The 27,861-nt window shown below is 29.8% G+C and overlaps 2 protein-coding genes across 3 annotated transcripts in view; one reads left to right on the top strand and one right to left on the bottom strand.

Annotated features, from left to right (window-relative positions):
- The window catches only part of LOC107446915 (ninein-like protein), a gene marked incomplete in the record, with an annotated part of 77,485 nt that overhangs the window by 39,688 nt on the left and 9,936 nt on the right, over positions 1–27,861 (bottom strand). Inside the window, 2 exon segments of the mRNA XM_043039204.2 lie at positions 760–832; positions 27,256–27,485. Coding sequence (XP_042895138.1) covers positions 760–832; positions 27,256–27,485 — 303 coding nt within the window.
- Positions 723–22,148, top strand: LOC122268804 (XK-related protein 6). Of its 2 annotated transcripts, none has more exons than XM_043039205.2 (4): positions 723–863; positions 7,084–7,618; positions 18,836–19,068; positions 21,423–22,148. In XM_043039205.2, the coding sequence occupies exons 2-4, from the start codon at positions 7,089–7,091 to the stop codon at positions 22,025–22,027; spliced, it is 1,368 nt and encodes a 455-aa protein (XP_042895139.1). In that variant the 5' UTR covers positions 723–863; positions 7,084–7,088; the 3' UTR covers positions 22,028–22,148. The 2 variants fall into 2 exon arrangements, with proteins under 2 accessions (XP_042895139.1, XP_071037520.1); XM_071181419.1 differs by lacking the exon at positions 723–863 and adding an exon at positions 964–1,035.

Genomic DNA, 27,861 nt, shown 5'->3' with positions numbered 1-27,861 from the left:
CCCTCATTCGATCAAACATTCTTTCGCACTAAAAACAAAAAAGACATTTGGGCCAGTGGAAATTAAAAATGTGCCTTCTTCATTTTGAGCATCACTGAGTACTCCAGCACACCCCTATAAGACCCCCCTCACATCCACCTCCCAAGGGAAAAGCACTTTCTGAGAGAACGACCACAGACGCCTTGGAACAAAAAAATAGAATAAAAACGGGAGGATGAGGATGGATATATACACAGTCCGCACACTTACACATCCACCATAGCTCCCTCGTCCACCCCTCCAAGTTATCGAGATATCGATTCTCTTTGTCAAAATTGACGGAAAGAGGAAATTTTCCTTCGAAAGGAGGGGGGTGAGGCAATTGCGAACTTGCGCCCTCCTCGGGTTCATTCAGTGATAGCCCAATGGGTAAAACAACCGAAGCTCCATGTAAAAAAGAATGGCAAAAAATACATATAATATATATATATAACACGAAAGAAACGAAACTGGCTCTGAGAGTTCAATGCAGATCAAGCTATGAATGATCTGTGAAAAAAATCGATGTCCGAGTTGCATTGGGTCTTTCTTGGCGTTTGGGATGGAGGAAAGCTTGGGGCGGCGCAAGGGGAGAAAAAGGGGGCGCCGCGCGCGTCAGAAAGGCAGGCACACACACACAGAGGGCGGCACAGAGCCGGCTGTGGTGGTGGTGTTGGTAACAACACGCTCGGGTAGCCCGTCTTGAGGAGACTGAAAACATACAACTAAAATCGTACTTACTTCCAGCAACTGTGGCGTACAAGGCACTTCCAGAGATTCCCAAAGTTCTAGAATGGTGGAGATGTCCGCATACCTGTAAAAGAAAGAAAAGAATATCTCAGAAGGTGAGTTCTTTTCTTTTTCCATCATCATCAACAGAGAGAGAGAGTTGGGACTTTAAAAACTGGTGCGCGTGCGCGACACAAAAGCATCATCGACAGAAAGCGGCTGTATACCTTTAGGTCTGTTTGGGGGACCCGCTTTATTAACCAGGTGTGGGTAGGGAGTACATAACAGGTGAGATCATTGGTATGAATGAGAACAAACACGCGAGAAGAGCATCGGTTTTTGAAAGTTTAGTTCGGGCAGAAGGATTCGAATGCGTTGAGGGAGTTGTGCCAAAAATTCTAGAGATGCGCTTGCGCAAAACAAGATCATCTTTGCTTCCATGGAGAATTTTCAACCATCAGTTTGAAAAAGTTTGCCTTCAAATTAGAATTGATGTACTTGAGAGGCTATAATTAAAATGGACGTGTTTGAATGAACAATTTTTGTTAACTACGGATCCTTAACTCTACTAGGTTCAGTTGTTATACATTTTCGACACTAGAAAACTTTTCTTTATGTTATACCATTTTAGAATTTTTCACAAATACTTATAACAAATGAAGTTGCAAAATATTTAAAAAAAAAAAAAAAAAGACAATAAGCTTAATCCTTTGACGCAGAAAATTGTATCACTAAACATATCTCTTATACTATTTTGTATCAATTTAGGTCAAAATAAGTGAAAAATATTATATTTAGCTTTTAATAATTTACGGTTATGAAATTTAGCATAAAATACTAGTGAGTGTGTGTGTGTTTTTTTTCCTGCACAAAAGGTAAGTTTTTCCAAACAAAGTTTGCACTTATTCGCAGTTATTTAGATATAAGAGAAACAGTTCATCATTGAAATTTCCTTATTTTAAAAAATCAATTATTGAAAAAGTTTTGAATAATAATGACAAAAGATTTAAAACTGCTCTTTTTGGACTAAATATTTTAGTACAAATATAATTTCAATAATCTAACACATTTTTTTCATAACTATAAGACTGCCTTTTATAATTAAAAAAATACGTAAATATATTTTTACTAGTAATTAGAGCGTCAGAAAAAACAATACGTAAATATATAAGGGTCACCGGTGTCCCATATGCGTCAAAGGGTTGACATAAAACTACATAATCCACAATTACTGCAATTTATAAAGTAATATAATATTTATTTTTAAATACTTTTAGTTTTTCTCTAAAAACATTAACAATGCGGGGTTTTTTTCTAAAATTAACAAATATTCTTTGCAAGACAATATACTCCGAATAACGATACTTAAAAAAATAATATAAACTAAAATAAATAGGATTAATAATAAAAATAATCAAGTGATTAGAAAATTAACGTTCGTTCTCTGATAGTGCGAAAAATGGAATAATCTTATTTTATGCAAGGTTACAAAAAGGCCCAGAAACAGAATTATATCGAATGTTCTATAACACGACTTAATAATTACAAATGTTCTACGGATAACATCAAAACTAAACAATACGAAATAGCTAAACATTTACAATTTTTTTTAATGAAATTTTATTTTGTAAAATAAATTTAGTTGGAAAAAAAAGGAAACTTGATTAGTTAAGTAAAACATTATGAAATGCCTACATAATGAAATGAAAATTACTAACAGCATATTATATTTTCATAAAACTTGGACAAAAATTGTTCTGCGAGAAAGTGGACATGAATAATTCTCTAAACATAAATTGCTCTGCGACGTACGTCCCGATTTTGAGCACTTTCCGCTTTTGGTCAAAAAGATAACTAGTGAAATGAAATATAACAACATCTTGAGGTAACAAACAGATGATCTTTTACTTATTTATTTTCCTAAAACTCAGATTTCTTAAAAGAAAAAGAAAAAACCTCAACCTTCCTCAGTCAATAGGCATTATATAAGTTCGTCACTTAAGATGTGAAAACATAGAGTTAATGGTTTTAATAATATTATGTGGGATAGTTAGTGTAGTTTCATCGTGCAGCAATGATTGGAAAATATATGATGCTCTGTAATTATTGCCCTTATTACATATCTTGTTAAAAATCTTTATCTAACATGAAATAAAGCCTCGCAAATAGCAAATTATTATTTTTAAATAAAAAAAAATTACGGAGCAAAGAGACAATAAAACTCCCACAAAACAAGTTTATTTGAGTAATAAAACTTCAAAGATAATCAATGTCAAGATTTTAATATTTTCGATTTTTATTTCCCCTTAAATCATTCATTTGCGTCCAATGCTTGGTTCAATAAGAAATAGTTTTTTTTTAGAAGGTTTCTAAAAATATAGAGTAAGAGCGGAGATTATAAAATACCCGGTATATAGTAAGCATCTACTAACTACACAAAAAGTGTTAATAAGAATTGTTTTGACTGAGAAAAAAAGGAAACGAAACGAATTACATATATCTTTTTATTTATTAATTAAAACTAACCTAATAATAATTATAATTTATTGTCATAATTTAACTAAATAATAATAATTTATTAATTAAAAATCATAAATTATGAATTCAATAATTTATATTGACATATAAGGTATTTATCAAAATAGTTTATAAAGTTGAAAATAACAGACATTTCTTATCACTCTTTATCTTTTTTCCTGTTTAACAAGACAAATGAGAATTATAAGATAGAATTTAACACGCAATGATAACTAAAAACAAAATTTCATGGTTGCTAAGTTATATTACTAATCTATTAAGTAAAAAAAGAGGGTAAGAAAGAAAGATAAAAAGACTAATTTTTAATAACCTTTTATCTGATTTTTTTCGTACAAAGATACAATCGTTATTCTCGAGATGAACCGCTTAAATAAGTTAATTAATTAAGCCATCCTTATTAGACCTGAAATAATGCCTCCTTTGAATAAACATTCCTTTTAACCCTTAAATTTTAGGGTGCTTTTTTATCCAGTAAATGTGGCACCAAAATGATTAGTTATGAGAGCGATTGGAAGTACAGGTCTCTAATTTGTACTTTTTGAGATTTTATTCAAAAGGATGAAACCTAATAACAAAAATAGTAAAATGTTTGCACATATAAATATAAAACTCGCTAAAAGGAACATTTTTTCAAAAAATCAACGAATTAATTTGATAGAGAATAATTTTCTGAATCAATTATAACAAAATGTGTTTATGTTTTTGATTTTGAAATAAAAAAATATCTTTATTAATTGAGATTCAATTGAAAAAAAAATCGTAATATTTTGACATATGATTGCAAATTTCTACATTTTTGTTAAAAAAAAGAAAAATTAGGACTACTTGAAAGAATTATTTTAATCTACTTTCAAATAAATTTAAATTAAATAATACAACTTCAACATACCTGTCACAAAGTATACCGATATATTCATATATATTATTTATATTCATATGCTCATGAGTCACTATCATAAAAAGCAGTTAATTTTTTAATTTTTTACATATATTTAAGTTGGTTATCATTTTTTTATTACGTTAATTCACGTATTTATATTCATTATTTATATTCATTTAATTTTACGTCAATTCTTTACGTTAAAAGTTTTTACATTTTTTTTAATTTTTTACACACATAAAAATAGACCATTCTCTTTCAGTTTTTGAAATTTTTTTAAAAAACTGTTTATTGTTTGATTCCTTAACTAATCGACTTTTCACACTAAAAATGAAACGAAAAAACAAGATCTTAGTTTATAAAACGTTGCCTTTTTACTATTAGATAATTTAATTAGTCTAAATACGGAATAAAATGATTTTATAAAATTCAGAACAGAAAATATGCATGATGAAATAAATTCTTTACATAAATAATAATTCAATCAATCGTTATTCATTAACTTAATTCTATTTATTTGTTTGATTGTTTAATTTTCATTAATATTATTTGTCTTCCTTTGTCAGTAGAATAATTTGTAAATCAAAAAGTGGATAGCTACAACATTTAAGTTAACAAGAAGTTTAAAATTTAAAATTGGAACGAGATTCCAAAATTTCGCATTTCAGGATGTTTTCTCAAAAAAATATGCTCCTTTTCTCATTTTAAACTATTCTTTTTGAATGAGATAAAACAAATAAATTTTCTAGTGACAAACTGTTCTAACCAACAGATTGTAGTAAGTTTTATTATTATCTTATAATTTTTAAGAATTTTATTACCATAGCTAAGTTCTCTATGCTTTATCAATCAGTGCCAGCATTAAGAAATAAATAAACTCTTAATACTAGCTAATGATTAAAAAACTATTTTAAATGTTACCTTTAATTTTATTGAGAAATTATTGCTTGCAATTACTATTTCACAAATTTGATTACTTACATTATTATAAGCAGTTTATTCTCTATTAATTACTGCATTCTGACTTCTAACCAAAACATTATCTCATATGAAATGGAAAAATCGTCTGCGTTTCTATAAAATTAAAATTTTATACTGTACATTACTGTTGAAGATGGAATTAAACTTTTGCTTTAATAATAGCATTTTTTCTTATTTTTTTACGAATGTCTGCGTAATACTTAGGAAAATAATTATTTATTTACTTAAGAAATGAAAGAATAAAAATATATGTTACAAAAGCAGTGAAACATTTTTTGTTACAGAGTTTTAACAAAAAAAAATCGTTTGCAATTTTTAAAAATAGTCAGACATAAAATTTGACACTTTATTATATAAATGGGATACTAAAAAAATTAATTTGAATTTAGAAAATTTATGATTTCCTTTTCAAGAATCGTTAACATGCAAGAAATATTTGTTAAAAAAAATATTATTTTCCTCCTTTCATTCTAATAAAATTGTATCACAAAAAATTTAAAAAATATAAATAGGTTTTTGAAAGTTGTAACGAAAAGCATAACGAGCTAAACTAAAATGTTTACAAGCTTGGTCAGTTGGACATAGAATTTAATGGTACAAGACAGCATATGCGGCGACAAACACAGATATTTTTACATACATGATACAAAGAAATCAAATGGTGTTATAAATTATGTCTGCAAAAAAATAAAAGTTGGAAAGATCACGGGTGTTGTGGGACCCATTAACCTGAAGTGTGTAAACTTCCTAGGAGACTCAAAAACTTGGACACCTCACTTTTTCTCACAATTTTGCAAGAATTTTTTTTTCTCGGTATTTTGACTCATTTCATAAAAACCATTACGAAATATCACGACCCTTATATCGGCTAACACAAATGGCATACATTAAATATAATAAATATCTACTACAGGGCGTCATTCCCTGCTAGATGTGCAGCCGAAACTGCTTTTTCTTTGGTTTTTATACATTTTACAAGAGAACTATAAAATTTTTAAATTCTCTCGATATATATACACTCATGAACAAAAAAATTAGTGCATCAAGAAGGAGTCGTCAAAATGAAACGAAATTTTACATACGTAATGACTACTTTGATATAAGTAAATGATTAGAAAATCAAAAAAAAAAAAAACGATAATCTTTGATTTTCTAATCATTTACTTACATCAAAGTAGTCATTACGTATGTAAAATTTCGTTTCACTTTGACGACTCCTTCTTGGTGTGCTAAATTTTTTGTCCATGAGTGTATATATATATATATACAAACACATTTTATAGTTCTCTCGTAAAATGTATTAAAAAAAAAAGAAAAAGATTAGAAAATGACCGATAAATGACCGCTCTTTATCAATAAAACACATAATAAAGCTAATTAAAATAAATATATATTTTGTTGATATTAATTTTTCGCTTCGAACTTTTCATTTCTGCTAATAAGAATCGGAGCTTTCAAAGTAAAAGAAAAAACTTCTCATGGGGAAAATGAAATAAACTTTTTTCTTCAGCGGGAAAACGAACATTGACTGGTAGATTTTGTGAGCTAAGGATAGTTTTAGAGATGATGGGTTGTTCCTATGGACTAGATATGTTGTTCGTGTGATCTGTTGCCGTGTATTTTGATTTTTAATATGTGTATTAAATTTGTCTTGCGTTTGTCAACAGTGTTTTCACGGGCTATCTATTTAAGTGTTTCACATTAAAATCCCCAGTCTGCCCAACTTATAGCTCAGTTTGTTTCAGCTTTTCGTGACCCAAGCAAGCAAAGAATTGTTATTCAGAAATTTGTAAACATCTAAAGCTTATGACAGCTCACTCGCTTGCTATTTCAATTTTCAGTACTTTATTGCCAACGTAAAGACGAAATTTCTTTGGTTTCTTAATAATATGCATGCGCGTTCGTGTTTTACAAAATATTTATTCATTTTATTACAGGGGTCATGATAAACGAAGTGGAACTCTTGGAAGAGCTTCCTTACTATCGGACGCTACAGAAACCACCACACCACCATTCCCAACACCATGGCCCTACACTGTCATCAGCACCTCACTACCCAACAGCCCCCAGAGGACTACGTCTTGACCCTAGCTACGACGAGACAGCCATTGCCATCATCGCCCCAGACATCAGAGTACCACAGAACAATCCTCTGTCCATCTCAACACTTGAGTATTGCGAACAATATTCCCCTCTCGGTTGTCTGGACATCCTTTTGTCCATCGTGGGATATGTCGGAGACCTGGGTTCGGATTTGGTAGTTTGTTATGTCCTACTGGCCGAGAAGCGAGTGCTTTGGGCAGCCCTGACGGCCACTTTCGTCCTTCTTTCTGTTATAGTAGTCAATGTCCTCAGTATTTACTGGTACATACGAAATCAAAGAAACTCTGCCTCCATCTACACATCAGTCAGCAAGACCACGTGGGTCATCCGCGCTCTCTTCCACGTTTTCTGCATTGGTCTTCTGTACAGGTAAGACAAACTTAAATTATAATTACAATTCGACACTTTTAAATTAAAATTATTCTTTACATTGTTTTTTATATACCTGTTAAATTTTAGAGCTGTACGACAAATATTTATTTATCAAAAACAATTTTTACGGATGAACCTATGCTATCGTAGCCCTAATATGTTCCTTATTCCTTAGGTATTTCAGACATGTTAATAATAATATCATAATTTTAATAAAAAAGTATTTCTGGAAAAAAATTGTGAGACTTGGAATTTTTAAAAAATTTTCGTAACTTTTTATAATGTCTCGAAATTAATATTTTTTTTAAAATTTCAGATTATTCCTCACTTTAACGAACACTATCGATTATTCCGCAAAATATAAAGATTACATAGTAAAATTAATTTTAAAAAAATGTTCAAAATTGGAAGATGTGCAGCATTTTAAAATTTAGTATAAAAATTAAACTTAAGAAAAAGCTACACAATTTTATCCCAATTTTTAAACTGGTTGTTTATATACCTTAAGAATATATTATAGTAATATAAAATTGCACCTGAGACCATAAAAAGTTTTATTCAAAAATAAAAGATACCGCATACTCTAAAAATTAACTTTAAGAGAAAAACATTAGTAATTTTATATTAAAAAAAAACAAAAAGCGTAAGTATTTAGTGAAAAATATGAGAAATTTAAATGTCTATAATATTTAAGTGCTGTACTACATAAACTCGTTTAGTAGCAGAAATAATCTACAGTATATATTCGATTTTTTTACCAAGTATTTTTTAACATTTGCAGACTATCACAGATTATGTTCTATTTTTTTAAACTTTTTTCCTCCTAATGGGCGAAGCAAATGCAAACTTGGAACTTCATATCATTTCGTAAAAAAACATTCGAAAATTCAGAAATTAAATGCTTGCACAATTAACCATACACTACTAAAGAGTAATTTGTAACCCAAGACATATACTAATTTACCACAAATTATTAGTAAAAGATACTTAAAATACTTCGTCAAAGTGAAAAAAAGATAAAAAATTTCAAATAAAATGGCGACTTTTTAGAATTGTTTTCTAATATTCAAATTTAAAATTTATTTCTTGAATAAAATATCACACATAATAAAAAGATCATTTTTAACAATTCTATTACACACTATGCAGGGACTGCCAACATGAACAGAGAAGCCTTTTGAATTGGCCCGAAAACAATCTTTGATAAAAAAGAAAAATTATGAAGCAAAAAATTAAAAGAAAAACGATTCAAATAAAGTTTTATACATCCGAAAAAAAACTAATCTATATATAAGTTCAAAATGTAGAGAAAAACTACAGAACAATGAAAAAAAGGGGGAAAGAAAAATAATAATGAAAATAAAAATAACAAAAAAAAGGAAAAAAACCGAGGGGGTGGGGGAAATGAACAAAAAATTTTAACAAATTGTTATTTTTATTATTATTATTCTTTTTCCCCTTTTTTCATTGTTCTGTAATTTTTCCCTTGTTTTTCTCTACATTTTGAACTTATTTTATGAGTTCTATTTACTTGCAGCTCATAAGCAATAAATAAAACTTATTGTTTTTCTTAATTTTCTTCGTGCTTTTTTGTTTCTATTTATAATGCTATATATATATATATATATATATCGAACTACTGTAATCGAATAAAAATATTAATTTGTTTAAAAAAATTTATTTTAACATAATTTTGAAGATCGATTTAAATATTTTTTTTTTCTAGTGCAAAAAATCATTCACCAAAACAAAATTTTATCCACCAAATTTACGATTTTATCGCATATGATATTTAATCAATTACTCAAAAACATACTCTTTCTGAATATACATTTTAGAAGGATTTAAATTTTTGACCATCAAAATAGGGGTGAGGTAGCCGCAATCTGGAAAATATGATCTCAATAGTTTAGCCAGGGGAGCGGTCGATATTAAGGGCCCGTAAGCATTTATTTTTATTTTATTTTTTTGTATTTCAGCATCTGTGAAATTAAGCGAATCAAAAGTTTAGCACACAATTATAAAATTCGTAAATCCAAAGTTGTAAAAATCTAAAAAAAATAATCAAATTATTATTTTTAGCATTTTATTTAAGAATAATCGAAAAATTTTGTGAATCGTTAAACAAATTTTTACTTCATTTAAAACATAGCAATTTTGAATGACAAAATATTAAATATAAATGAAATGATCGAACGGTTTCTGAGCAATAAAATTTCAAAAAAGTCATATATTTAAACATTTTCGAGAAAAAAAAAATGCAATTTTTTTAGTTTCGCTTGCTTGAAACGCGAAACGTATAAAAAAAATTTAGATTCTATTCGCTCCGAAATCTAGTTTCGCAAAACTGACATGAAAGTTTACTAAACAGTTGCAACTTATAAGAAAAAGAAGAAAAAAAAAGATTCTATTTTTTTTTCTTGTTTCTTTCAATTTTATTGCACTCTTTGAAAAAGTTTAATTTACAAAAACCGAAGCAATTAAAGGTTTAGAATCCAATAAAAACAGTGTAATAAAGTGAAGGGGAAAAAATTAAATTCATCGGTTGAACGCTTACGCCGAAACTAATCGGCCACTTCGAAAAAAGTGATTTCGAAAAAAAACGCAATGAGAGGAGATATCTAGGAAAAGAGCATATGCACAGTTAAGCCCCGTTTACATGCACAAAAATGCGGGGTAAAAGCTGGAATTTTCGTCATTTTCTACCCTTGTTCCCCTACGCAGGGAAAAATTGAAGGACTGAAAGAAGGGTATAATAATTCCTAGTAGGAGATGGAAATATGCAGGGTAAGCTCACCTCGCTTTCCCGAGATGCATTGCGAGTCACGTGATTGTTTACGTTCTGGGCCCATGTGTTTTGTTTTGGAACTCGGAACGTGAAAATATTTTAATTTGTTTCAAATAATGGCGGGAAAAAAAGAAAAGAAGCCAGCTGATCGCCAGCTGATATATTTTCTTACTTCCGATTTATCATGTGACCAATGACGTAGAGGAAGTTGTTTGAAAATCCGGGGTTGAAATTCTTTTGCGTGTAAACGGGTTTTCTTACCGATTATACATTGCCCTGTAAAATCCCTGTACCCTTCTTTTACCCCGGATTAATAGATTGCTCATGTAAACGGGGCCTTAGAGATTTAAAAATTTCTTTTGGTAGATGATATTTCAAAGTAAGCATTTCAAAAGATGTGGAAAATTGAAAGGGAAAAAATCGTGAAATTGTGACCATTTATTCCAATTTACCGTTAGATTTATTTATTTTCTTCAATTTCCTTTATTTATTTTTATTTTGAACCAGTACTTTGAGGGAAATTTAAGAGTTGAATTTATTTTAAAGTAAAGAAAATTTTCCCTTCTATCTATTCCAAATTAATAAATAATGTAATGTTATAATAATTTATTTAATTATTTATTAATGTTTTTAATTTCTATGGGTTTGTACGAAAAAGCAACAAATAAAATATCGTGCGTGATTTATAAGAATTTATGTTCGTATTATTATGTTCGTTTTATATAAAGTTTATCTTAAAATGTATTGCAAGAATTTCTTATAAAATTTTTTTAGAAAGCATATGTAAAGTCATTGGTTTATTTAGATTTATAATTGTTATTCAACCTTTCATCTTTTTTTTTCTATGTAAGAAATTCTTGCAACACATTTTAAGGTAAACTTCAAATAAAATGAACAATTATAATATCTGGAAAATTAACCGAGACTACATCAACTCGATTTTTATACGTTACATGCAATATTTTATTTATTACTTTTTTACGCAGATCCATAGAAAAGTTGTTTTTTAATTATTTTATATTATAATTTTTCGTCTTAAGATTCATAAAGTCTTTGGATAAAAAATTGCACCTTTTTTTCAAAGAAACACGCTTTAAAAGCTTATTAACTATAAACAACATCATAGATTTCAGATAACTTTAAGAGCACTAATTCGGTGACATAACACTGATACACATGTCATTCAAGTTGATAAGGGAAATATAAAAAATAATTATTAAAGAGACTGCGATAAACCTTAAACTGAATCGTTTACATTTCAATTTATAATAATGGCTAATGTTAAACTAATGCGAAAAAAAAATAATAAAAATTTCCAAATTTTTTCCCAACCGAAATAATTAAAATTTTTAAACGATTTTTTCGGTTTCCAAGTTCAAGCACCCTAACGCCAACAGTTCTGGAGTTTAAAGAGATTCACAACAGCTTTCCGCAACAATGAGACAAAATACAGAGTAAACAAAGAAAAGTTGAAAAGGAACACATTTAATTAAATTTCTTTAGTCATATCTTCAGAAGAATCAGTTAACGTTAAATCATAACATTTATAACTTAACATTTATAACATAATTAGGTGCTAATTTGCAGCAACTATAAGAAGGTGGTAAATTGCACCAGATTTCCTATCAAGTTTAACCACAGTATCGAGTAATCAAGTTTAAGAAATACAATAATATGGTTCAGCTATGCACCACATGGGTGCAAAAAATTTCACTATTTCTAACATTTTTTTTTTTCCTTTTTTTTCCAATGGCAGGCACTGAATTTGAATCTTTGCCTATACTATGCCAGAATTGTTGCTCATTTCGCGTTACCAGTGGGCACGTGTGAACCAAAGTCACGGAGGCGAGCAACATTGCCCACGCCACACTGCCACAAACCCGTTTATAGGGTGGGCCACATTCACACATCATACTCACACACAACAGAGGACAGCACAAAGAGAGAGAGAAACATCCATGCCCAGAGCGAGATTCGAACCCGCAGCCTATGGCTTCGCAGTCAGGCACGCTAACCGCTCGGCTGGCCGGACTCTAACAATGTAATAACAGGAATATGTAAATTATGGATATACGGTTTCATGCAATTTACAGCCTAATTTCTTTCTTATTGAAAAGTGAAAAAGTCCTAATTTTAGACATAGATCTGAAGGGGAAGAAAATTTTCTTTATATCCCTGTATCCGTGGTGTAGCTCAGCAACCGACCACAGGACTTACGATTCCGCAGACTTTGCGATCAGGTATATCGCATGTACTCGGTGGGTCTTAGCGGAGTCAAGGATCAAACCCCAGATCCCTCCGGACGAAAGTCCGATTCCCGAACCACTGGGCTACCACGACTCTTGTGGTACATAATAACATTTATATTATTTAATGGTGGCTGGGTGGCGCAGTTGGTTTGTCGTCGGCCTTCTGAGCCCAAGTCTGCTGGTTCGATCCCCGGCCCAGACACNAAAATAAAATCATATTACGAACATCAAGAATAAATTCATATCAAGAATTGAAGATCATCTTACACAACAGAATGTGCTAAAAACATGATACGCCATTAAAAATTATTAATGATAAACTACGTTTGTTACCCAATACACCTTATAGCAATTTTGAGTAGTCCACAAAAAATCTAACTTCATATTAAAACTACTTTTACGATCCAAATGTTTGGTTCAAAATTAAATTTTAATGAGTTTTTTTTTCCAATGGCAGGCACTGAATTTGAAATTTGAATGAATTTGCCTATACTATGCCAGAATTGTTGCTCATTTCGCGTTACCCAGTGGGCACCTGTGAACCAAAGTCACGGAGGCGAGCAACATTGCCCACGCCACACTGCCACAAACCCGTTTATAGGGTGGGCCACATTCACACATCATACTCACACACAACAGAGGACAGCACAAAGAGAGAGAGAAACATCCATGCCCAGAGCGAGATTCGAACCCGCAGCCTATGGCTTCGCAGTCAGGCACGCTAACCGCTCGGCCACCTAGCCGGCCTCTAACAATGTAATAACAGGAATATGTAAATTATGGATATACGGTTTCATGCAATTTACAGCCTAATTTCTTTCTTATAGAAAAGTGAAAAAGCTAATTAAAAATTTCAAATTACGCTACAAATTATTAAAGGATGCATCAACTTGTATTCTCGACCGGGTTCAAAATTACAAGACTACGGAACTGAACATTGATAGTCGCAAACTCAGAATTGGATCGGCTCTTCAACGCGGTTATAAAATATCATTTCCCATTTAAAATTTACTATGGCCAAGAAGAAAAAATACTAGTTTGCTCAATCAATAAACTTTCCAACAAATATTCGGTAAATAAAAAAAGCAAGAATACTTTTTTTCCTAGAATCTCGTTTAACTTCAGGTTTTAATAATTTTTGACGGATTGCATTTCGAAATTTTAGATGAAAAAAAAAATTCCTGCAATAAAACAGTGTTTTGGTAAAGTAATTTTCCAAGCGATTTTACAACATTTAATCTTGATACAAAAAAAAAATTTAAAAATTTTATCTTGGATACTAATGATTTCACGTATTTTATTCTTCCAATTCACGTAGAATACAGGTAGATCACGTTAAGTATGTAAGATCGTGGATCCCAATTTGCTAATAATCTAAGATATTAAGTTATTCAGAAAGTTCGTGCTGAATTTTGTTGGGTGACACATAGACATCAAATCTGAATGAATCAAAATTATTGAAAGCAAATAACACGAGTACATATTCTAAAATTATATCTTCGGATTCGACGAATTAGAAACAAAAACTTCTGAAATAAAAAAAAAAGCGAATCATAAGGATCTGTAACAACTTAGTGACTTCGTTATCTTCACAAAAATTGTTAGAATTCGGTTGGAATGTTTTGCCAAATTCAAAGTATTTCTGAAGTTCTCATACATTCAGGATTTCCAGATTTTTCAATCATTACAAAATTCTCTTAATGGGAAAAAAAAAACCTAATCTTTGGTAAAAATTTCACTTAAAACGTAAAAATTTCTGAGAATACCCGGGTTTTTGAAACAGTCTTAGGAAAAATGCAAACAGGTTGTGGTACATGTTCCTAATGGCACTTGGATAAGCCAAGCTCGCCAGACATTGGCTTTTTGCGAATTAAGTCAAGAGAGCACCGCAACGGTGAAAGACGTCTTGGCTCAGAACCCCATGACTAGATGGCAGTACCACTCATTCATGAGGTTATTTCCTAAATTTAGACATAGATCTGAAGAGGAAGGAAATTTTCTCCATATCCCTGTATCCATGGTGTAGCTCAGCAACCGATCACAGGACTTCCGATTCCACAGACTTTGCGATCAGGTACATCGCATGTACTTGGTAGGTGTTAGTGGAGTCAAGGATCAAACCCAGATCAAAGATCCAACTCCAAAAAGTTCAAACCACTGGGCTACCACGACCCTTGTGGTACAAAATAACATTTATATAATTGAATGAATGTATACTAAAATTTAAACGCGCTACATTTCAATTGTCTTCAAAGCATAAAACACATTCAATTTTAAAATGACTCTGAGTTTTCATTTTTCTCTAAAAATAATAAACATAACATGTCTTAACATAAAATATAATTGAATATGTAACAAATGAGTAAAATTCGCATCTGGGAGCATAACAATGACAAATGAGAGAAGAAAGCAGATAAAAATAGATGGCTGAATCCATTACACCCAGCATCAAAACTATTATCGAAATCTTACTTATTATCGACAACAAGCACTTAAGCCTCGACTAGTCACGTCGCTTTTATTATTCATAACATGGGTCACGTAATCAAGTCTTCATCTTCCTAATGGATTAGAACCATGCACGTTCTATGCATTTTGCACAAACTGATAAGCCTCTTGGGCTTCGAGTAAACACTCCGTGTACGAAAAGTTAGCCTAATATATCTTTGAAAGCGTATGAATTATTCGATTACGAACTAAAGCAAGAATTCGTGATTAGTTTAAAGCTATCAAATTATAAGTAAGGTACATTATTACACGTAAAAATTTACTCACTTTTAAAAAAATAATAATAATAAATTGTTATTACGATATTTATGCACCAAGCCTTTTAAATCAAGTTAGTAGTTTTAGGGTTAATATCAAGCACCATATTATAGGAATTTTCGGAATAAGGATATTGTTTTCGTTAAAAACTAAGGGAATAAATGAAAATTTTTAATGAAGATTCTTCGTGATACAACCTGTGAACTGCAAATGTAAATTTTTCCAAAGCAATAGAAAATAAAATAGGTGCTGTATAGCAGTGGTGCGCAAACTAGGGGTCGCGACCCCTGTGGGGGTCACCAGAAGTTTTTTGGGGGTCGACAAATTTTTATGAAATGCATTATCCCTGCATGCTACATACTATACAGTGTACATATAAAGAGTGAAGCGCCGTCACTCACTGTCTAATTGCAATTTCATGCTGTCCACTCTTTCTTTGAGTATGTATTTTCGTAATGTATTCTCCATCTGGCTATCCGTGGAAAAACAATATCCCGTTTTATGCAAGAATGCCATCAGAGTGTTAATACAATTTGCATCAACGTATTTATGTGAAACTGGATTTAGCAAACTAGTTTCAATAAAAACTAAATACCTCTCGCGTTTAAACCCTGAAGATGATATGCGAATTGCAATTAGCAACATACATCCAAACATCGATGAGATAATTAGAAACTTGCAGCCACATACATCTCATTAAAGGGCAATTACTGATTTTTGTGTTATACAAAAAGTATTTTTCTTAACATTATAAATAAAATTAATATGAGTCAAATATGATGATGTTTTTATTCGATGAAACGAAAGAAATGCGCGAAATATACATCGTATTTGTGAACATTTATCTCTAGGGGTCGCCAAAAATTTTCTCTCTGCAAAAGGGGTCGCAGTCGAAAAAAGTTTGCGCACCACTGCTGTATAGCACTCTTTTTTTTTTGTCATGAATGTTTGTTTTTTTTTTCTTTTTGAAGGAGGCATTGGCCGCTTGCAATTTTTAAGTAAAGATGAAGAGGGCTAAGTTACAAATATATATATATGTATATATATATAACTATTTATGCATGCAAAAATGATAAAATAATGTGTTTTTTAAATCAAAAATTCCAAAAAAATATTATATAACAAAAAACAGTGCAAAAAAATAAATATTAATCATACGTACTTCAGTTAATATTTTCATTTGAAAGGCCCTGTTTAAATACGAATTCAATCGGTGAAAATTAAGTAAGGTAATTCAAGTTATGAGTCTAGCAGACTTGAAAAATATAGTTTGTAGAAAAACAGTTTTAAAAGTTGTCCTCGATTTAAGCGGGCTGTGCAAAATTCAAAATTCCAGTACTTAAATATTTTTCCTGCACATAAGCTTAAGGGTAGAACATTTTAAAATACTAAAGTAAGTACCTAACTTTCATTCAAAAAAGGAATAAAAAGTAAGAAAAGCATTTTTCCAAAATCCTAGATTGACCTAGAATTCCTAATAATCCTAGAGCTCCTTCCAATACTGCACCCTTTTTCAGAAAAGTTGTTCATTCAGTTTTTTTTCCCCCATTAAACATAATCAGCTGAAAAATGTTTTATATTTATAACATATACAAAAAAAAAATTTATTTCCTCCATATTAATTAAATCATTCATTATTTAATTGATTAATGATTTAATCAAATAATCATGATTTAATTCTTTTCAAAAATAGCATTGATGAAGGTTCCGTGGAAACTTTTGAAACATGCTAAAAGTGTAAGGAGAGTCGGATGATCTATTCCAATCTATGTTGAAATTGCCAATTTTTACCTCTTCCCAGAAATATTGAATTGATTTTGAAAAGCTCATTTTGCTTAGTGCTATTTGATATGATGCATATTTCAAATAAGGAGTTTTTTGAAGTATGCAAATTTTGGATTTTTCAAATTGAAATTTTAAATGTAGAATATTTTTGTTAAACAAATAATTTTAAAAATCAATAAAAATCTACTATTGAAAATTTTAAGTAGTTTCATTTAATTCAGGTAATTTATTGACTACATATAAAAATTGAGACAATTATTCTTAAAAAAATTTTTCCTTTTTTTTTTCAAATTTTATTTAATAAGAAAACGAATTGCTACACATTTCAAGCCCCAAACTGTACAGCAATAATAACTAACAGGGGTTAGTTATAAGGAACAACAGACCATAGCTGCAACTTGGGATCAGCACAAGAATATTTATGCCCAAAGAGGCATAAACTCCTAACAAGGCCGTCAGAAGTATAACTCCCCTCAAACCTCTTTAATTTTTATGTGTCGACGAGAAGATATTTTCTCACCTATGATTTGTGCGCCATCTGCTGATAACTGCAGAAAAAAATGTAGGGCTTTGTTTACATAAATGAGCACAGTAAAGGTTATCGAGGGATCAAGAAGAGAGGCCAACACTGGGAGCTATTTCACTCGTGCGTTATGCGTTCGTTAATTTGTTCATTTCACATCAAGTTAATTTGTAGTTATAAACATAGAACTTATTATTTCTTTTATTTTCAAGCAAATACGTTCAATTATAAGTCCAATTCTTTACAGTGGGTAAAATTTTGAAGAATTCCATCCACTTTTCTACCAAAAACAATGGTCTTAAAAAAAAGTAATTTTAGCTAATAAGCTGAATGATTTTTCTTTAATCTAAATCAATCACAAAATATTTTTTAACATAACACTAATATTAAAAAAATGGTTCTATAAAGAGCTAAACATCTAATCTTTCTGATAATTTTTTTTATTTTCATTTGTTTCCTGGTATTATAAAGAAATCTACAGCGTTCTTGACAATAAAAACTTTTGAGCTTAGAATTTAGAGTGCAAAACATACTCTAGAATCTCACTCATAATATCTAAAAATGATTTACAAAATTTCGATTAAGTTAAAGGCCTAACTAATTGTGTTCAATAGGGTTGATTAAATTTCTAAACGTTGAGTATTGTAAATGTGCTATTAAATTAAGTTTTGTAAATAACTCATTAAATTTTAATTGCTGAACGTTTTTAGTACATATAAAATTGAAATTTCATTCATTTGTGCTTAACTGAGAAATTCTCAGATGACCGAATTAAAATATACTTGGATCTTAAAATCATGTCATTACCTGCCATGGATCACCTGCCTTGGATCTTAAAATCATGTCATTAGCATGGATACCTGCAAGTGACGTCATCATAGGTAAATCGTTGCATTTGTCGATTCAGAAGCCAATCAGGATCGACACCCACGCGTTACGTTGCTTACAAGTATCCAATTGAAACTGGTTTAAATCACTTGGTCAGGTATAATCACTTCACTTCTTCTTGAGTTGCAAAATTGTTAAATGCAAATATACATAATTATTTGATTCATCAATTTAAGAGTTAAAATACTAAAAGTTTATTTTAATTTTCATAATAGATATATCCACATGCTGTGCAAGTGCCTCTGCAAAGAACGACTAGAGGATAGAGAACACAGAAGTGTGATGGAAGCGCGGAAGAGGAAAAATGCAATACTTCAAATGACTATAAAAGATGACAAACAGACAGCCACCCTCTGTCTTTTGCATAGTTTTTTAGAATCAGCTCCACAACTAATACTTCAGCTATATACGCTGGCCCAGAGAACAGATGAAGATAAGCAAGTCATAAGTAAGTTCTTTTTTTTACAATTATTTAATCTACAAGTCAAAATGTGTGAAATATGTTACATATTGTTTCAACTTTTCACACGCTGAGATGTTGAAAGAGCGAAGTCGATTGTTTAAAAAAATGGGTAGTTGTTTATCATAGCAAAACACAATGGCCCATTATAGTACAGTGCGCAGAAAAAAAAATAATAAACAATATGAATAACTTTTGATCTAGTGATCGGATTTTCACGTAGTATATAGTACTGATAAATCAAATTTTAAATATCTGACTTTTTTAGAATTCCTTTCTCAACTATTTCAAGCTATATATTCCTCTCAAACTTTTTATTCTGCCATAGAAAATTAAATTTATTAAAATGATGAATAGCTGTCAAAAATTATTTTTTGAGTGAATTATTTTTGGATAAACGAATTTTATAATTGCGTGCAAACATTCTTCAAATTGCTATAAAATGTTCTCGAGATATAGCAAAATATGTAACAAGTAAAATTAACTAATAGGGGATTAAATTTTGGACCGGCATCATGACTAAACTATTGGGGCCATGTTTCCGAGATTATGGCAACTCCCTATATTTTAGGTGCCAGAAATCATAACCCCTAAATAAAAAAAAGGTATATTTACTCAGAGAAAGAGCGTATTTATGTATATCGTCTGCACTAGCTTTATTAGCATGTTTGAGGTGACCTCGTCGAACCTTTGAGTCGTAGTATGTGAAACTCTGATAATTAGATCAAAAGTTATTCAGGTTATTTTGTTTATTTTTGCGCACTATACAGCACGCACGCCAAAAACAAAAGAAAGGGACTACAATGAATAACTTATGATCCAATGATCGAATTTTCACGTTCTAGGACTCAATCTTAATAGCTCGAGGGGGTGATCTCAAATACGCAGACGATATTTTAAGTTACGAAATAAGCCACAAAAACGTACTTTCTCTGAATAAACATACCTTTCTTTTCGACGCATTCGGATTTATGACTCCCAAAATATAGGAGGTTGTCACAATACGGGATTTATGGGCCCAATACTTTGGTCAGGAAAGCGCTCCAAAGTTAGGACTTCTTAATGTTAATTTCACTTTTTGCGTATTTCGTTACATCTCAATTACTTTTTAAGCGAATTGAAAAATTTTGGTGAACAATTATAAAATTCGTTTATCCAAAGATAATTCCCTGCAAAAAATAACTTTTAGCAAACATTTATTATTTTTTATTATTTTATTTAAAAATGGTCAAAAAATTTTGAATTGTGAAGTATACAATTTTCTACATCATTTTAAAGCATGTAATTTTGCATGGCAAAATACAAAGTTTGGACGAAATCAATCGAATAGTTCCTAAGAAACTGGAATTAATAATATACGACATTTATCCATTTTGACCATTTCTCAGGAAATATTCGACCGATTTCGCCCAAATTTAGTATTTTGCCATTTAAACTTACATACTTTAGTACATTAGTAAAAAATTGTATACCTTACAATTCAAAATTTTTTCGACTATTATTAAATAAAATAATAAATATTTACTAAAATTTATTTTTTTGCATGGAATCTTTGGATAAACAAATGTTATAATTGTGCGCAAAAATTTTTCAATTCACTTAAAAACTTCTCGAGATATGGCGAAATGCGTAAAGAGTAAAATTAACATTAAGGGGCGCAAACTTTGGATCTCACTCCTGGTCAAACTAATGTTAATAAACCACTAGACTAACTTCATAATTTCATAATAACTTTCATTACAATTTTTAGGCATTTACAATTTTTTCGCTTTTTTTTTCTTTGCACTTACTGAAAGTTTATATGTAGCAAAATAAAGTCTTTATATTTTTCAGAAATTCTAAATTTTAAAGTAGTTAATGAACCTTATAAAGTTGTGTAACATATAGCATATTTAAACTTCATATGAATTTCCCAAGAAATCATATTTTTAAACATCGTCTCATCAAACCTCAGAAACTACTCATTTAATTAGTTTTGCCTAAGATATTGTAGATAATCAAATTTTCTACAATAGGATTTTTCGTTTTTTTCTTTCTTTCCATGAGTTACAAAAATAAAAATTCAAAAAAAATAGTGTGCCAAGTACCAAAGAAGAGGATTATCGATTATCTCAGAAAAAAAAGGTAGATAAAAATAAGTAATGCTTAGGGTATTGGAGACGGAAAAATATGGTTTCCCGATAATCAAGATTGAAGTTGTTGATTTTGGGGGGAAAAAATAAACTGTCACCAATGTAGCCGTCCATCACTTATCTAGCTAATCGCTGTCATCTAATCTTATGGATTTAAAAACTTAATTTCTCTAAAGCTTGTATTTTTAACTGCATGTTATTTCTTTCCAGTTTTTATACAAGGTGCCTGTGCTGCTTCATCCCTTTTCCAACTAGCTTTGTCCATCACATCATACAACAGCACACTCCATCGCACCATGATGGGTAAGAAGAAGCCCAACAGCATCGGCAAGTTGCTTCAGTTCCTCTGGCATTTCTGCACTATAGGGTCTAGAGCTTGCACCCTCGCCCTCTTCACCAAGGAATACCACTTCTGGCTCTTTCCATTCTGCATTGGACACTGGGGCATCATGACCATCTGGGTGATGCACCAACAAACCCGTTTCTGCAGAAAAAACGGAGAGCTCCACCAGTGCAAGGAATACATGTGCAACATGGTCATTGGAGTTGCCTATGTGATATACTACTTAAATGTCAAAGCAGAGCCCACTCGTTATAAATACTCAGCGTATTATGCAATAGTTTTTGCTGAGAACTGTACCCTTATGACTCTATGGTTTCTAAGAAATGATCCTGGCGTTTGGTACCACATACCAGCCCTTGTAGCAGTATTTTCTAGTTTTGCAAGTGGAATTGTTTTTATGTTGTTTTATTATGGGTTCTGTCACCGAACGTTAAAACAGACAAATGAAAAACGGGCAGCCCATTGTTGTTGAAGTTTGCAGTATTGTTCTTCTTTTATACTCCGACAGCGTCGGGTTTAAAGATGACGCTCTGAAGTTGTAATCTGCTTAGTTTGTTAATAAATTTTCATAATTAGATGAGATTTAAACAGAACAGTTTGGGTTTTTTTTTCTGCAGTAATCTCTCATTTTAAACAATTTTAAATAGTTAGTATTCAATGTCCATCGGAGAAAGTTTAGAAACCAACTGATACATTTTAAATCGAAAAATGAAAATTTGATATAAAATAAAAACTAAAAAAGAGAATGGTAAATTGTCTCTGACAACAAAGATAACATAAACTGAATAGTCTATAATTTTTTTAAAAAATACTGTTGCACTGTAGATACACTTATAAAAATTCACATTGCATCCCTCTACCCCTCTACCAAGTGAACCAAAAAAAAGCAGTAGTCAAGTTACTTATTTTTCAGCTTTTTTATAAAAATTAGTACGAAGATTAAGTTATATAAGACAGGGCATGAAATTTTAGTCTCAAATTTTCGATCGCTACTACTTTCAGGAAAAATATAAACAATTTTTAAAATGTAAACACATGCAGTAAAAAAAAAAACTTTCTGATGACCAAAACTGTAAAAGAAGGTTTAAATTGTTTCAATATCATTCACAAAATAAGAAAACATCCAAAAATTAAAATATTAAAAATGTTTCCACATTTTTAAAACTTAATGTTTTTATACCGCTGAATTACAGCACTAAAATATTATCTGTTAATTACAGCCCTAGCATCTAACTCAGAAACTTTTAGACTCTGTTACACTGGAGTCAAACTTTCTTTTTGATAATTATTTCTTTTAATAATTTTTTTCTTTTAATTTTTCAATACTGAAATCTAAAATTTGACTATTCTAGAACTATTTATGGACACCATATTTTCATTTTATTTCTTTATATTTTTATTTTTTTCAATTTTGTAATCAAGTTATACATCCTATACAGAAAAAGCATCCAGAATAACCTTTGGCTAAGTACTAAGAGGCAGTCTTTATGGTATAAAGTGTTACTAAAAGCATGTTGATTAATTTACTCATTTACAAGTAGTTGCAAAGATGCATTTTCTCTGCAATGCCTTTTGTTTTCTCATTAACAAATTCAAAACATGAAAGATAATAGTAATTTGCCATATTTTAAAAACTAATTGTGATTAAAATTAAATAATATTTAGATGCCAAACATTCTAAACTTTTTTGGCTAAACTAGTAAAACCAAAATTTCAATATTATGATTATCCCCATATCTTAAATGCTAGGAATATGAATATCCTGAAATAAAGATACGCTTATTTAGTTAAAGTACGTCTTGTGTCGAGGTTTATAATTCAATTAAAAAATCCCAAAACAGCAAATTGTTGGCCATGGCCATTAAATTGTGGAGGTCAAGGCTCCACAATTTTATTATGTGCTTGATTGCAGCAATATGGTCGACACAAATAGCCTTTACTTTACAAACAATGTGGTACTCATCAAACTGAAACTGGTCGGTCTTCAAGTCACTACTGATGATCAAACCCCAGCTACCTCATTGACAGCTCACAGCCTTTAGCTGAGCCATCAAGACTCTACTTATTAATTAATTAAAATTAATTAATCAGCATACCCTAAGTAGACTTCTTGAAGCATTAAGATTCATCTCAGTATGTGAAAATCCAACCATAAAGTAAAATATATATAAAATATTTTGGTAGAACATATTGTTTGTACAAATATTCCATCTGTTTCAAGCAATATTTTTAAATAAATACATTTTATAAATAATTGAACTATCATGTAACTTTGTATGTTTTATAAAAAAACTCTTTTAAAACTAAATATAACCAGTAATATCTAAGGTTTATGATTTTTGTTTTATTTTTAATTCTCTACATATGTGGGAACTGCTAAGTTTTATAAAATTTTAATGTGATCTTGCAGTGTAAAAAATTATACCTCTATTTTAAAGACGTTAAAATCTACCTTGAAATTTATGAAACATTACCTGAATTACATAATTTTGTTAACATATTAACAGTGACTATCAAATAAGAAATACATAGGAATTATGTAGGTCAGATAATCAGTGAAAAAGACAATTAGCAATTATTTAAATCTAAGAACCAAAGTATTTTGCAATTAGAAACGAGCTACAATCTAAATTAAGCGTATTACATATCTTTTCTTTGATCTTCTCCTATGATTTATACATAACAACATAGACATAACCGATTTTAAAAATTGGAGTGAAATGTTTACACAGCTAATCTGCTAAAAAATTACTAACATATATGTAATGGAAACTGATTTTTTTTAATACATAAATAAGATATATTAAAAATTGGACTATGAAAAAATATGTTATCTAAGGAGAACTTAGTAAAATAAAAAAAAGATTAGAACTTTAATAGCAAAAATTTAACCAAACTGCTGCTAAAAGACAAAGCACCTCAAAGTGAAAACACCAGAATGAAAGGTACAGATTTATTTTAAGTCAAACTACAAATTTTTTTAAATAAGATTAAACATATCTAAAGAACTATCTAAAACAGAAAGCAATAATTAAAGGACAAAAAAAGTTAAAGCAATTTGACACTGGTAGTTAAAGTTCAGCATTTTAAAAATATCAAAGAGTTAAAACTTAATCTTGATATGTTTCAATAAATAGTGGAAGAAATTTATGTTTTCCAACAAATGGGTAATATTGCGATAACCATATTAAAAGTTATTTCTTGCTTTTGCTATTAATAATATTAAAGAGAAATCAGTATTAATTAATTTATGAATAAAATATTTTGATAGTCATATTAAAAAATAATTACTTGTTATTATTGATGTTGAATTAAAATCAGAAACCTGCATTAATTATTTTATTAAGCTTTTAATTATTTCCCTACCACTTTTAAAGTTTCGGAAAAACGTCCCAAGAAATAAAAACAGTTAGGCAACCATGCAAACATAAACTAAGAAAATGAAAAGAAAAAAATAGAATGAAAATATTATTATATTAATCTAATACTAGCAATAATGGAGGTATATAAATGTTTATTTTAACATTTTAAACAGTTATAAAGTTAGATTTCCGGAAATAAACCTTTTTTTTTAAATTGAAATGTACAAAAAACCACTTTTAATTTTATATAAGAAAATTTTACATTACATTTTGTAAAAATTTAAAAGTATTTGAAAATTTTTACATTTTAAGTTTCAATTCTAGCACACATCCTAACCCATTTATGATAAACTCTAACATAAGAAAAGCTATACCAATGCAACAAAAGCCAAAAAGTATTTCTACAGATAGATAAGGCTGATTACTACAAGTGAGTAAAAACATTAATAGTTTGATAAATAAAACCTTTTAATATTAGCATATATCCCAACCCATTTCTATATACCCATACCATATCTTGGACAAATGAAAAGTTATACAAAGGCAACAGAAGTCATAAATTAGTTTCTAAACATAGATAGGGCTGATTAATAAAAGCGAGTCAAAACTTAACTGGTTTAATAAAACCTATTAATATTAGCATATATTATTAGGTATATGCTACCCCCATTTATGATAATCATTGACATAAGAAAAGACAACAGACAGAAGAACAAAAGCTATAAATTAATGACAACAGAAGCCATAAATTGTTTCTAAACAGAGATAGTACTCATTAATGCAAGTAAGTCAAAACTCAATTAATTTAATAGATAAAACCTATTAAGATAGAACCCAAACCATTTATGATGATCTTTGACATTAAAAAGTTATATAAATGCAACAGAAACTATAAATTATTTCTTAACATAGATAGGACTGATTAGAGCAAAGGAGTCAAAACTTGATCAATTTGATAAATAAAGACTAGTGACATTAGCATATATCCCTCCACATTTATGATAATCTTTGATGTAAGAAAAGTGATAGAAATACAATAGAAGACATAAATTATTTCTAAGAGTAGATAGGGCTGATTATTAGTGAATTAAAACTTAATTTTGTTGATAGATAAAACTATTGATAAAAATTACACAAGTGCAACAAAAGTATAAATTATTTCTAAACATAGATAAGGCTGATTAATACAAGTTAGTCAAAACATAAGTTTGATAGAGAGGGAAAAACATATTTTAAAGTTGCCTTGATTTTACTATATTTTTAATGAACTTTCAGAAAAGCATTTAAGTAAAAGTTATGACACTAGCATAACATTGTTTCACAAAACACTGGAGAAAAAAAATTGAACTTGAAAGCTAACTGTGAACTAAAATCATGCATGAACAAAAAATATCTAAAAACTTAGCATAAAAATGTTAATAATTAGAGCAAATTCGCTTAAGAAGAAACACACAAAAGAGAACAAAATTTCAGAATCTCGTATATCTGGGCTAGAAAGTTACACAATGATATAGAAAAGAAGAAGAATGCAAAACAAACAATAAAAATGGAAAAATCACCAGGACACCACAGGATTGTGAAACATCTTTCTTTATTACGAAAATAAACTCCCTAAGTCAGGAGTTTGTCATAGGAAAAGGTTTAGAATTGCACTAGCTTTTGTAGCTATATCTTTATAAAATAGTTTATATAATAGAATCTTCTAATAAATAACTAATTTGTTTATTTAAAATAATTCATAAATTAAAGAAACTTTATAGTTTACTTAGGTGATTAGAATTAGGTGATATCATTTTTAATCTAAATTTTTAATGAACTAATATCAGAATGAAAATCTATTTCTACAATTTCCAAGGACTTTTAAAGGGCTTGTTTCTTATATTTACATAAAATCACTTTTAAACTCAGTGTACTTTTCAGTGTCCTTCTGCACATTTCATAACAGTTGTAAACAGCTTTGTAATAAAGTTTTATAAGGCAAATTTTTTTATAACAATCTACAACAAAAAATCTAGACTGGGCAATTTTCAAGAGAAAAAGAGGGATGACATATTTTCAAAAATAAAAACTCATCTACGATGCATTTAGATGCAAATCAGTATGAATTAGTAATGAAAAAAAAATATTATAACAATAAATTTATATTAAAATTGCTTCATGTATTAAAAGTTATGAAAATATTAAATGCACAAAATTAATCAGTTTATTAATTGAATGCAATGCAAGTCATTTTTTTTAAAAAAACTAAATATTTATTTCATAAAATGAAATAAAAATATTTTGAATGTAATGAAACAAATTAGTATTTTTAAAAATAAATGTAACCTTAAATACATACCCAGAATTGTTGGGATCTATGCAGGAGAATATACCAGAGATATTAGTATTAGTAATTTGATGGTCATCTCGTGATCCATCATTGTAGAGTGATTTCGAAGATTCAATTTTTCTGATGGGAGAATCGCAACTCTGCGGGTCACCATGTTGAAAAAGTCCCTGCAAAAACTCATCAAAGCTTATCTGTCCATCTTGATCACAATCAAGTTTCTCAAACAGTTGAGCCACGACCTGAAAAATGTAAAACATTTCACTTTGGTAAAAATGTAGAGTTTAATGGTACAAGAGTCAGAATCAAATGCAAATTGTATGTCATTCAGAAGAGGACAATCGGACACCTCTGGGTTATTGGAACTATTTGTACCTTAAAAATTTATTTCCTAAGAGGAGATAATATTTAAGAAATGGTTATAATAGTAAAAACAAGTAAATAAAGTACAAGTGAAAAATCAGAAATTAACATATTGTAGTTTTGGTTCAAACAAGAACCTCCCTCAATCACGAAATGGTGTTTAGACATAGTTGGCTATATAAACTGAGGAAAGCTCTTGTTTATAGAACCGAAACTATAGTATGTCCATTTCTGTACTTTCATTTGTATTTTATT

Source organism: Parasteatoda tepidariorum, chromosome 5, assembly GCF_043381705.1.
Source record: "Parasteatoda tepidariorum isolate YZ-2023 chromosome 5, CAS_Ptep_4.0, whole genome shotgun sequence".
In the NCBI taxonomy this organism is placed as follows: domain Eukaryota; kingdom Metazoa; phylum Arthropoda; class Arachnida; order Araneae; family Theridiidae; genus Parasteatoda; species Parasteatoda tepidariorum.
Note: the sequence above shows the minus strand (reverse complement) of the source record. Positions and strands in the feature narration are given on the sequence as shown.